The following is a 13,718-nucleotide window of genomic DNA, read 5'->3' on the forward strand; positions in this document are numbered from 1 at the left end:
GCTGCACAGATTAAAAAAAACACTCTCTCCAAAGCCAAGAACACAGCATCCATGGGACCAGACAACATCCCAGGCTGCGTTCTACACGAACTACAGAACGAACTGGCACGCCACCTAAGTACCATGTTCAGTCATAGCCTCGCCTCAGGCTTTGTGCCCACTGAATGGCGCACAGCGACGGTTATCCCACTCCACAAGGGGGGAGCCACCACGGACCCCGGGAACTACCGCCCCATTAGCCTGACAAGCCTGGTCTGCAAGGCCATGGAACGTATCATCATGGAACTTATAAACAAAGATATTGGTAATCTCCAAACTCTGGACCCCACCCATTTCGGGTTTGTAAAAGGCAGATCATGTCTCCTAAACCTGATAGACTTCTTTGAAGCACTCACCAAAGCCGTAGAGGGTAAGGTGGTTCACACAGCCTATCTAGATCTTGCCAAGGCTTTCGACACCATCCCCCACTCTGGAATTATAGATAAACTCACTAAACTAGGTATAAATCCCTATGTCACAAGATGGGTTGCCAACTGGCGCACTGACACAACCCACACTGTGAAAGTAGCAGACTCCAAGTCTGACTTCAGACCAGTGACAAGTGGAGTACGACAGGGTTCAGTCCTGAGTCCTCTCCTGTTTGGTATCTGCTTCTCTGAAGTACAGGCTAACACAGAAGGTCTTTGGCTAACAAAGTTTGCAGATGACTGCAAACTAGGAGCCATAATCAAAACTCCTAACGATGTGGACATCCTACAAAAGGGCCTCACTGAGACAGATGCCTGGTGTCAAAGCCTTGGCCTCAAGCTCAATGCCAAAAAGTGCATTGTCATCCTCTTTGCTAAAAACTCTGTACCCATGAACTACAACATAGGCGGTAGTATACTTAACACCGAAAGTGTGATAAGAGACCTTGGGACACAGGTGGACAGTAGTCTCTCCTTTGATAATCACATCGCCACAGTAGTCAGGAAATCCTTCTACGTGGCACACCTCATCACAAAAGGTTTCTCATCCAGAAAAAGAAGTCATTGTTATGATCTACTCGTCACTCATTAGACCCATTATAGAGTACAAAAGCCCCTTTTGGTATGTACCTCACAAGACATCTACAAGAACTGGAAAGGCCACAGAAATACCTCACAAAGAGGATTACCGGCCTTAAACAGATGCCCTATGCAGACAGTCTCAAAAAACTCGGGCTTTACTTCGTCGCATATCGCCTACTCAGAGTTGATCTCTGCCTAACATACAAAGCTATGTCAAACCTAGAGCTGTTGGATATGATCCACTTAAAGAAGTCCCAATCCCTCCAAGCTACACGCTCTAGGGACCTAAACCTTGTCACCACAATAAAAAGAACATGCCGGAGGGATAGATTCCTGTCCCAGAGACTTCCCATACTCTGGAATAAACTACCTATCTATATCAAACAAAGCTCCTCATTAATACTCTTCAAGAAAAATCTTGATGATTGGATATGAAATAGGAAATTCACCCCAGGGATCACTTCTGTGGCTCTGCTCGACAGTGGCACAGGAAAATAATTTTCTTGTGTGGCAAAAGCCAGGGTACCTTTTTGGCTGGGTTTGTATAGGCCCTAGGACCGATAGCCTAGTTACCTACCTATGAACCTATTAAGTTTTGTACATTGTTTTGTTCCAGTGCGCGACTTCCAGGGTGAGTCTCGTGGTCACGTTTTTGAGAGCACAATTAGTGTTGTTGGTTTGTTCAGCTGCTACAGCATATTGAGGTTGTGTTTTATTATTACTTATCCTGAAACAAACGCAATTAGTGTTGTTGGTTTGTTCAGCCTCTTCAGCATATTGAGGTTGTGTGTTATTACTTACCATGAAACAAAAATATCTAACAGGAAAAGAAAAATTGAAGATGAAAAGCAAGTGTATCAAAGCCGATGGGAATCAAACTATTTGATTACAAACAACTGGAATAAAATGCAGTGTCTTGTTTGAATGCAGGTCTTGTCAGTGCCAGAAGTGTATAATGTGAAATGACACTACGATACATTACACAGTAAAACCTTTGATATGTGTAGTGGAGAATCAGGACGCACCATTATTGCAGAATGTAAGAAGAAATTGATGCACCAAACCAGGTTTTTTTTTTTTTTTTTTTTTTTTTGCAAAACTTAGCACTGAACAAAGTTCTAGCCCTGCCATTTCATACAAAATAGCATTGGAATTAGCAAAAGCAAGGAAGCCTTTTAGTGACTGTGTGATAGTGAAGAAATGTGCAATTGAAATGGCAAAACAATTTAACGAGCCAAAATTAGCTGAGAAGTTTGAAACAGTGGAATTATCTCAACAGACCATCGCAAGACGCATACAACACATGGATCAATATGTTTCAAAAAAGCTGTGTGATTTAATAGCAAAATGTGAGTACTTTTCATTGTGTCTGGATGAAAGTGCTGAACAAGCAGACATAAGTCAACTTTTAATTTTTGTTTGAACTTTTCAAGAGGACTTTACTGTTAATGAAGAACTCCTCAGTCTTGTATCTTTACATGGGACTACTATAGGTACTGATATTTTTGAAGCAGTTCAATGGTCTGTTGTGAACTACAGAGGATTTGATAAATGTTCCTGCATCGTAACAGATGGGGCCAAAGCTATGACAGGGACTGGAAGCGGCTTTTGTGGACTATTGAAACAAAATAATATTAACTACCCTACAATTCATTGCATAATTCACCAAGAAGCACTCTGTGGAAAGTTTCTATGTCAAGTCAATGCCATGAAAGTAGCTGTAAAAATAACTAATATTATATGAGGAGGTAATAGATCTTTGAGTCATTGTAAGTTTCAAGATTTCTTGAGTGAAATGGATACTGCATATGATGATTTACTCCTTCATTGTGATATTAGCTGGTTAAGTGCTGGAAAATGTCTGGAAAGCTTTTTTGCCATTCGGAAAGAAATATCCATATTTCTTAAAAATGTGAAGTCTGACACAACAGAACTTGAAAATCTAATGCAAAATATATTTTTATCAGATCTTGCATTTATAACAGATATGACCAGCCATTTGAATGGGCTGAACTTAAAACTGCAGGGAAATCAGATTATTGCCAACTTGTATGGTCATTTGAATGTCTTTAAAAGTAAATTGAAGCTCTTTAAATCAACTTTGGGTAATAATTTTACTTTTTTTCCAAATTGCAAAGAACATTTTGAAGAAATGAAGTATTTTGAGGAAATATTTTCAGCTCATGTAAAGTATTTAGACATGATCATTGAAGATTTTGAGAAGTGATTTGGTGATTTTTAAGGAAATTGAAGACGATATTTCAATTTTTACTCAACCCTTGACTGTCACCATTGAAAATGTAAGATCTGACCTTCAGCTGGAATTATGCGATTTGCAATCAGACCCTTTTTATACTAACAGAAGTAAAAAAGGAGAAGATTTTTTTAAATTACTACTGATAGAGGGGTACCCGAAATCGAGGAAGTTTGGACTCTAGATGTGCAAAATGCTTGGGAGCATGTATCTTTGCAAAAGCACTTTTTCAACGATGAAATTCATTAAATCAAAGTACAGATGTTCATTGACACACAATTCTCTTGCATATGTACTGCATTTGGCAGCTACAAGCATCAACATTAATATAGCTGCTTTAGTAAACCAAGCCGAACTACTGCAGAGCTCTCATTGAAATGGAGGTTGAGAGATATGCTGGTCACAAATGCAGATAGGATTTGATCATAACTTTAAACAGAGGTGTGATAAGCACTCCAGGACAGACATTCAATTTCTAAAAAGGACTAATTTTTTGTGCAATTGAATCTAACAAGTTCCAGTGGTTCAGACCTGTAAAGAATTTCTTAGGCACTGAGCCACAGGCTGCCAAGGGAGTGAGCATGCAGAAGGAAACACTGACACTGCTAACAACTGAGTTATGAGGGTTAAATGCCAACAGGTTTAATATTTTACTACAGCTAGAAAACTGGCCCTAAATTGAAAGACAGTTGTTCTTTAAAAATGAGTGCATATTGTTTACTGTTTCAATAAAAAAAACTTTTGTAAGCACCATGACTTTTTTCTTGTGTAGTTTTTGAAGTGGCTGCTAAACCTAACACCGTAGGACTGTACAGGTAATTTCAGTATATGTACTGTATTTTTTGTTATGGATGCAGCCCTCAGATAATCTTTTTTTTTTTTATGTGGCCCTCGGATTACCCAAAGTTGGACAGCCCTGCTCTGTACTATACTATATTCCTCCCTTATCCTTCCTACACTTAAACTGTGTAATTTAGCTTACCATTGTTGATAATCTTTTCTTTCTTTTACTCTTAAATTTTACCCTTGTGGTAACTTCTTCAGTTACCATTGTTGGTAATTTTTTTTGCTTCTTTTTTTCTTTCTTTCTCCTTTAAAAAAATGTTGTTGTTTCTATTATTAGGACTGTAATTTTAACCAGTATGGCTGAAAAACCTTTGGGATTTAAAAAATGTAAAGATTGTGGGTGTAAGATCCCTCTTTCAAATGCATACAATTCTTGGGTGTACTGTATAGTCCCAGCTCATTTAAGAGAGTCTTGTGACATTTGTAAGGCCTGTAATCCACAGGTCTTATAGACTGCAAAAATAAGCTTATTTTCAAAGGCGTGTTGATGACTTCCTTTTTCTGAGACTTTATCTGGAGCTCAAACATCCAAAAAATTAGAGTAAAAGGAATACAGAAAGCATCTGCCTGACCCTTCCAGATCCTCCACTCTTATCTCAGATCTTGCTGTTGAACCACCTCTCAAGGTGTCTAAGCAACTGGATCTGACAGCTTTTGATAATCTGTCTACTTCATCTAATCTGACACACTCTGAGCCAAAGAAGCTTGCTAGGACCTGCTATATGTCATCTCTAGATCCTGTTCCTTCGTGTCTTCCATCGCCCTTCCTAGAGAGACTCATCATTCTAGGACCCCTCCTCCTCTTGTTTTTCCAAGAGTCTGACAAAGCAGATGTGGATAGAATGATGAGATTTCTCTCGGCACAAATTCAGCTGTGGTTCTCCCATCTCCTACCCCACTGAGTCCACAGACCTTTATTAATACTACTCCACCTGTTTTGGCTCCTTCTCCGATCCACCCTTTGGCTTTGGAGCTTTTGGATCCAAGACTTATGGAACCGTCTGTGTCAGATCCAAAGATTGTTGTATCTTCTGCTCTGGTACCTTCTCTGAGTGGACTGCCTCCGAGTGTGACTCTTAGAGCCATAGCCCCATTGCCTGATCCAAGATTTTGGAGTCGACTCCAAAGTTCTTGGAGCCATGTCTGCCCCTTAGAGTTTCAGATTTGGACAACTTGGCTCCAACCTCTACTTTGGGTGTGTTACCTTCAGGTCAGAGGGAGGCAACAATCTGCAAGCATGTCTTCTTGGCACCGCTGGCCTCCCTGTCCCCAGGGCATTCTGCCTTTGAAGTAGTGGAGAAGGTGTTCTCTACTTCCAGAGGAAGGACACCCCCCCCCTGGATCTGCCTGCCCAGTCTCATATGTATTTGTGCCTTGAGCCTTAACACACTACTCCACAGGGACAGCCAACACAAATAAGGGAGGAACTCGAGAGCTTCCCAGTATTCACGAGCTGTAAACAAGCAGCTAAGTTGTAGCCGAGGCTCGGACCCAAACCAATTGTTGAGGAAAAATGAAAAATGGACAACATAGATGGACTGTTATGGTGAGTACATGACTTCATTTTTTCTCCTCTTGCTTTCCTGACCTGCATAGCAAGCACCAGCAATTTCTTAGAGTGTAAATTGAACTGTACTAAATATGGAGCAGAATGACTTCATTGTTCAAGTTACATAGCTGGCATTTTTAAAAGTTTGCAATTAAGATGTGTTTGATTATTTTTAATTTGAAAGTTATTCTGTACATGGTCAGAGTTGTTGTTTCAAAGCATATTCAAGAAGTATTTCAAAACAAAGGCCAAAAATACCTTTGGACTGCAGCCTAGAGATTGCTTTCCCTATCAAGAATTGATATCCGAGTACAGACAAAGAGAAAGGAATAGCATATCATCCACTGAAGGGCTGTCCCTGTAAATCTGCTTTTGTGGTGTGTAAGTTTGTCAGTTTATACCATGCTTCTGTATTTTCTTTTAAGTAACCCACACTTGGTTTTGTAACTGGAATTTGTAGGCGATTGTCCTCATCAGAAAGTTGTAGGGATACTTGGAAGAGCAAAAAAAGCTGAATGTCTTTTCTTTCATTAATATGCTAGGATAACAACGCAAGATCTTTTCTGTAGCATGCATCTCTTTCGTATAACATGCACTTATAAATATTAAAATTTTTCTTATGTACTGGTCATTTTTCCAATTTTCTCTGTAGGTGCGACACTTAGACACCTAAGTGCATATGCTTCATTCCCCCAGCACATCTTTTTACAAGGGATCGCTTTATCTCACTTGGCACATCTGTTGTTCTTTTCCAAAGGAGAAGAAAGTATTTGTTGTGATTATGTTTCTGTCGCATATTAAGCACCTTTGAAAAGAAACAAGTTTTATTTTAAACTTAATTTGATGCTGAACATTTTCTTCTTGTGTAGTGATTGATATGTCTCTGTTTTCTTCTTGGAAAGTGCTTATTTGACGTCCTAATGTTTTCTTGGGAATTGTTTTAAACATGTTTTTGGGTCACCAGTGTATGTTTCAGTATATTTTTTTCTCTTCATATGGTTGTCATAGCTTGTTATGAAATGTCATTTCATAGTCAACAAAGTACAATGTTTTCTTCAGGTAGTACTGAGAAGAACATTGGTTTCTGTCAACCTTGCATGAACTTGTGAACAAGATGGAGTCATTTGTCACAGTTCACTGCACTGGACTACTGATGAAGGCTAACCTTAATAATGTTGCCAGGAGTAACATATAGGGTGGGAGGGAGAGTTGCCAGTAGTGCTTTGGATTTGATCACTTAACAGTTCAGTGTTAGTTCTGATAGTGCAACAAACCTGTTAGTTTGATTCTAATGGAAGTTGTGTTCTTTCTCTTGTCATTTCAGCTTCTGAACCCCAGTTACATCTATGATGGTGAGTTGTTGATACTTTCTGTAAATGCATCCCTTTTTTTGTTTGAGAACAGAAGTTTGCATTAGCAGGACTTTTTTAATTATGGTGCAGCTAGATGAATTTCTGACAGAGCTTCCGGGGGTTATTGCAAAACTAGCTGGCGAAGCAGAACTACGTAGAGTTAGCAAAATACATGAAAAAGTCAAGTAGAACAGCAGTTTTATCTGACTACAGTTGGTATTTCAGTTTCATATGCTTGTTACATTTGGTGTAATACTAGTTAGATTTAGCATACAGTTAACTGTCAGTTAACCGGCACCCATGGAGACTGTAGTTTCTGGTTGCTTGAGAGTTACTATTAAAAATAGGCCTGACTAATACTGTACCCTATACTATTTGTTTGGTTTGACTTGTTCTTAGGTTGGGGAAAGAGGGAATTTATTCCTAGCTTCCTTTTTAAAACTCCAAAAACGTAAGGTATGTTTCTGCATGGGTGGGTGCAACACATGAAAATTGTACTGTATTTCTTCGTTTTTTTTTTTTTTTTTCTGGTTGCTTGAGTTCCGGTTAACTGAGAGCTTAGTGTACATACTTAAGCTGATTACTTAGAATTTTTTGTGGGGTACTTTTTACAATTTTATGATTATCTCTTCAGAATACTCTTCATTGAAGACATCTTTCAAAAATGCTGTCAGTTGTCTACCCTTCATTGATATAAGTACCAAAATCTCTCAGCTGTATGAATTTTCTGAAGTTTTGTTTTTTTTACCCCTTCTTACCTCAAGAGTTTTTGGACTGTGCTACTGCTCACCCGAATCCTAAATGTAAATTAGATGCCTGTATACAGGATCGAGTTGCTAGAGTTAGAATTCCCCGACTTTCTTGTCAAGTTTTCTTCCTTTCTATTTTGTTTGCGCATATTCCTCCCACCATCTAAGGGTTTGTGTATTACAGGGTTAAGGAATCCTTTAGTATGTATTAAATTAGCATAACTCTTGTGCCATTATAACTTGCAGTCATACCACACTTCCTGAATTTGAGTAAATGCATAAAATAATGCTGGAAGAAAGTGCTTTTTCCATTCTCTGATTATTGCAATGTTCACATCACACCTACTTTAGTATCCCCTCCACCCATTCTATTTACCTTACCAATGGCATTTCTCTGAAGCATTCTTCCCGCCAGATTGTTCCACTTGTCTGCCATGTCACCCTTTCGGGGAAAAAAAAAAAAAAAAAAGCTTCATTATATCCCACCTGAAATGTTTTCCTTCTTGTATGCCATCTTTTCCCCCATCTATTTCCTCTCTGATTTGTGCCCATCTTAATGCAGTGTACATTGGTTGTTTTTTTTTTTCTACCCAGATCTAAGTGAAAATAGACAGACAACTTATAACAATGTGAAATACCGGCAAATCGTATAATGCTGAGACTGACTGGCTGAAAAAAAAAAAAGACTTAAATATACTAAGTCCTATTTGGCTATTTCATAGGTATGAACTAGGCTATCAGCCCAAGGGCCTAAGTAATCCTAGCCAACAAAGTTCCCTGGCTTAAACCAACCCAAGAAAGTTAATTTCCTGTGCCCCTGTTGGGCAGAGCCACAGAAGTGATCCCCGGTGTATTTCCTGTTTCCCATCCACTCATCAAGATTTTTCTTGGAGTGTTAATGAGGAACTTTGCTTTACATAGATGGGTAGCTTGTTCCAGAGAATGGGAAGTCTCTGGGACAGGAATTTATCCCTCCATCAAGTCCTGTTTATTGTGGTAACAAGGTTTAGGTCCCTAGAGCGTGTAGCTCGGAGGGATTGGGATTTCTTTAGGTGTAGCATGTCCAGCAGCTCTGGGTTTGACATAGCTTTATATGTTAGGCAGAGATCACCTCGGAGTAGGCGATATGCTACAGAATAAAGCTGATGTTTTTTGAGACTATCAGTGTAGTGCATCTGTTTAAGGCCAGTAATTCTCTTTGTGAGGTACTTCTGTGGCCTTTCCAGCTGCTGCAGATGTCTTGTGAGGTACATTCCAAAAGGGGCATTGTACTCTATAATGGGTCTAATGAATGTCGAGTAGAGGGGAACAATGACCTGGATGAGAACCCTTTTGTGATGAGGTGTGCTATGTAGAAGGATTTCCTGACTACTGTGGCAATGTAATTATCAAAGGAGAGACTACTATCCACTTGGGTCCCAAGGTCTCATCACACATTTGATGTTAAGAAGACTGCCGCCTATGTGGTAGTTCATGGGTACAGAGTTTTTACCAAAGGGGATAACAATGCACTTTTTGGCATTGAGCTTGAGGCCATGACTCTGACACCAGGCATCTGTCTCAGTAAGGCCCTTCTGTAGGATGTCCACATCATTTGGGGACTCGATTATACCTCCTAGTTTGCAGCCATCTGCGAACTTCGTTAGCCAGAGGCCTTCTGTGTTAGCCTGTACTTCAGAGAAGTAGATACCAAACAGGAGAGGTCTCAGGACTGAACCCTGTGGTGCTCCACTTGTCACTGCAAAAGCGCTGCTTAGCGAGTGTAAAATAATGGCTCGCTCACTCACTTTCAATGACATGCATGCATATGCTCACACACACCTTTTTTGTCTTTTTTTTTTAATATTTCACACTCACTGAACAGCAAATAAAGCTGCTTAGCAAGTGCAAAATAAAGGCAGACATTCCGTCGTCTTAGTCCGAGCTCCATGGTGGCTTGATAAGCTGCCGTGAACTGGCAGACTCATTTTTCACCGGCCATTACTTGTACATAAAACCCTGCTGGAGAACGCTCATTCTCCAATCAGGATATTGATGTACAGTTTGCTGATTGTCTAAAAAATAATAAAATATAGCAAGCTGACATTGTAACACTGACACCTGAGTAAATGTTTAGTGCAGTTAACATTCCAGATTAATTATTTCTTTTTGGCAGTTTTGAAGTGCTTAGCACATTCAAACAAGTGAAGAATTTCTGAAAATTATTCTGCAAACAATTGACGGCAAAAGGACTCACTACTAGAACTTTTACTCTCTGAAATATTCTTATGTAGGTGTATTCCCTGTTAACTAATTTCTGCATCTAGTTCTTAGTGCTTTTACTTAATTTTATTATATTGACTTAATGTGCACACTTGTAAGGTCCCCCCCCCCTTTTCCAACCCCTGCCATTGCAACTAACTGCCACTAGACGGCAGCAGAACACCACCAAACAACTGAATCTTAGCCCAGATAAGCATCTCATCCTGTAAGCAGGACAGTGCTCAACAGTTATTTAAATTCTCCAATATTTCTGTCTAGTAAAGTCACCCAAGTCCATTCAAAGCAGCTATTTTTCCATTCACTGTGAATAAATAGTGGAACACAGTAACTGGCATAATCCCAGCCATTAAGGTACAATGCTGCTTACCTTCATTACTTAGACTCCTGATAGTTTATTTTCCAGCCCTTACCTCCTAGGTAGGGCTCTGCTGCTCCACTCCCCTACCCTACTCTACTCCCTTTCCCACCCACTCCCTAGCTCAATTGTTTTATAACTAACCTTACCACACCTAACCCCTATCCCTCAACCAATCACACAGACAACCACCCCTCCCCCTCCTTTCCTCTCTTATTACACACACTGCACATAGTACCTCCCCACTCTCAAAGTTGCTACAGTCCATCCTACCTGTGTACTATCAGGACCCCCTACGCATTCCACAGGGTTATCTCTATACACTCCTCCTGCTTCTGGCAAACCAAACATGTACTCCGATCAAATAATCCTAACACTAGCACTCACCATCACAACCCATCTAACCTCACCCTACTTGAGCAACATTACAGTCCCCAACATAAGTCACCCCACCTCATCCTCACTTCCAACATTCATTAACTACCCCTTACTCATCTCACCCTCACTCTTTAACCACACCACCTATGATCAACACCCCTACAAACTCCTCCATTATCAAAGCAGATCTAGGGTATCCATACAATGTGACTTGGCCTTCTCCAAATGCCTACAAACAATAATAAACATTGCCTCTCACCTCCTATGCAGTGGTGATATCAACCTCAACCCAGGTCCAATAACAAGTCCTACGACTCAACAGAATCAGCGTAGAACCAATACTGGCCTACTTAAGAGAAAATTTGATATTCTAATAATAAATGATAACATAAGAAGCATCCTTAACAAAACTATTAAGGTCCATGCAACCATAGAATTATACTTACCTGACATCATCTTCCTCACAGAAACAAGGCTTAAACCACACATTAAAAATGAACAAGTACTTCTCCCTGGTTATTGCATACTACGTAAAGACCGTACAGCTAAAAGAGGAGGTGGAGTCGCTCTCCTACATCAGAACAACATCAATGTTGAACTATTTAACATAGAAATCCGTGCATTTAATAATGCAGAGATCCTACTTGCTAAGATAAGACTAAGTACACAAAAACAGCTAAATATCTTAGGATCATATATCCCTCCAGGAGATAATATCGAAACCCTAGAATCTCTTTTCCATTGGACATCAGAAACCCTCCCCCATTATACTAGGCCACTCCAATATTTATTGGACCTCACTTAAATCACCCCACCCCTCAAATCATATTAACTTTTATGGATTCTCACAGCTTAAACAAACGCCTACTAGGGTAGACAAAACCTCAAAAAAAGAATCAATACTAGACTGGATTCTCACCAATCGCCCATCTTCCACCCATAATTTTGGTACACTACCTGACATTCTAAGTGACCACCTCCCAACCTTCTTCATCAGAGACTAAACTAAACTCACTAGAACTAGCTCTCTTAAACATGTCAGATGCACTAAAAACATCAGGGCTGATGACCTTAATACAGCCCTTAAACACTCTTAACTGGTCCCCTCTTTTAACACTTCCTTTAGATGAAGCAGTTGAGTATTTCAACACTATCTTCTTAGGCCTTCTCAACCAGCTTTCTCCTCCAAGACAGATCCACACTAAAACCATCTATGCCCCATAGTTTACCAAGAGCACTTTACCCAGTCTCTGTAATCATTAACAGCTCAATCTCAGAACAAAAGGTGCCACTTCTCTGGAAAATCTCCTACATTATACCAATTCACAAAGGGGGCAACTCCACTGACCTAACAAACTACCGCCCTATAGCTATACTTTCCCCACTAGCTAAAATAATGGAAAAATGTATCCACACCCAGGTCCTAACACATCTCCTCTCCAACAATCTTCTTACCAAAGCTCAACACGGATTCCACCCCAACCGTAGCACTACCACTGCACTCATCCATTTTAGTAACCTAGTAAATATGCAACGTAACAACTGCCAACTAGTGTCTGCAGTTTTCCTTGACTTATCAAAGGCATTTGATACAGTCTCCCATACAAAACTAATAACATCACTCTCAGAATTAAAACTAACTACCCCCACTCTAGTATGGTTTCAGGACCATCTCTCTCAATGCCAACAAGCTGTTCAGTGGAAAAACGTCCTTTCCTCCCTACTTTCCTGTAAAACTAGGAGTATCCCAGGGATCTCTTAAGTAGGCCAGTATTGGTTCTACGCTGATTCTGGTGAGTTCACTATATTTATAAATAATCTTCACAAAGCCACTCCTCTAGCAAACCTGGTTCAATACGCTGATGACTCCACCTTAATCTACTCTGCCCCCACCCTCCAGCAACTTCAAATCAAGACCCAAGAAGCCTTTACATCCATCGAAACCTGGCTAACAAACTCCCAGCGTATACTAAATCCTAAAAAGAACCTATTTATACTCTTTCATCCTTCCAAAGCAACAGGACCTACTCCCCCGTTCTCTATTTCTGCATTAGAAAATACCCCTATCTCCCCCATCATACATACCAAATTACTAGTGAGAGAATATTAGTACTCTGTTCTATTTAGTATACACTGTCTTTTCAGACTGTTGCTAGTATGATTATTAGCTTGAATAAAAAGCTGCAAGAATTATATAAAATATAAAAGGTTAATTTAAAAATAGTATAAAATGCAGAAAAATAGTAAGTGTGCTGGCAAGCATATATAGCTTAGTTAGATTTTGGCATCCATGTAAAAGAGTATGTTATTGAGAAACATAGTCTGCAAAAATAACTGTGCAGATGGCAGCTGGAAGGACATCAACGAAGTAAAGAGATGTAACATCAAGCAAGATAACAGATAGCGCTGGAACACCACATTTCAGATAACTGAGTTTCATTGGACCACCAAACTTGAATCAAGGACAAATCATAGATTAGAAGAACAAAGAAAAACTGTTATACATCAGACTTTGAGAAAAAAATATCAGACCTTTTGGTATAAATATGAGAGTGTATAAACAAGCTTTGGGAATTTGCCATAGAGGCAGACAGTATATGTATTGCATGCTTGTAGATCTAAAAGGAAAATTTGACAGTAAAGCATATTAACTGAAACGGTTGTCTTCGTGTATTTATTGTACTCAGTACAATACAGTAATAAGACTAGTTGATTACAATAAATAGTTAAATGAACTGTGGTATGCATGCATGTAAATGCAAGCAACAGCAAGAAACCAACAGAAGGCAGTATATAATTTTTCAATTAGGGTTCGTTATTGGCAGTAATATGAAATTTGGCAAACACATAGCTCATACCATAACCAAAATCAACAAAAAACTAGGTACTCTTTACAGATGTAAAAACTTCCTAACCAGCAACAG

The 13,718-nt window shown here is 39.5% G+C and overlaps 1 protein-coding gene across 1 annotated transcript in view; it reads left to right on the forward strand.

Moving 5' to 3' along the window:
* TRIO (trio Rho guanine nucleotide exchange factor) overlaps positions 1 to 13,718 on the forward strand; it is a 5,137,669-nt gene that overhangs the window by 4,709,799 nt on the left and 414,152 nt on the right. The window contains exon 51 of the mRNA XM_044065600.1: positions 7,023 to 7,050. Within this exon, the coding sequence (XP_043921535.1) occupies positions 7,023 to 7,050 (28 nt within the window). The remainder of the gene's footprint in view (positions 1 to 7,022; positions 7,051 to 13,718) is intronic.

The sequence above is a fragment of the Protopterus annectens genome, chromosome 3.part0, assembly GCF_019279795.1.
Source record: "Protopterus annectens isolate FY-2018-M chromosome 3.part0, PAN1.0, whole genome shotgun sequence".
In the NCBI taxonomy this organism is placed as follows: Eukaryota; Metazoa; Chordata; order Ceratodontiformes; family Protopteridae; genus Protopterus; species Protopterus annectens.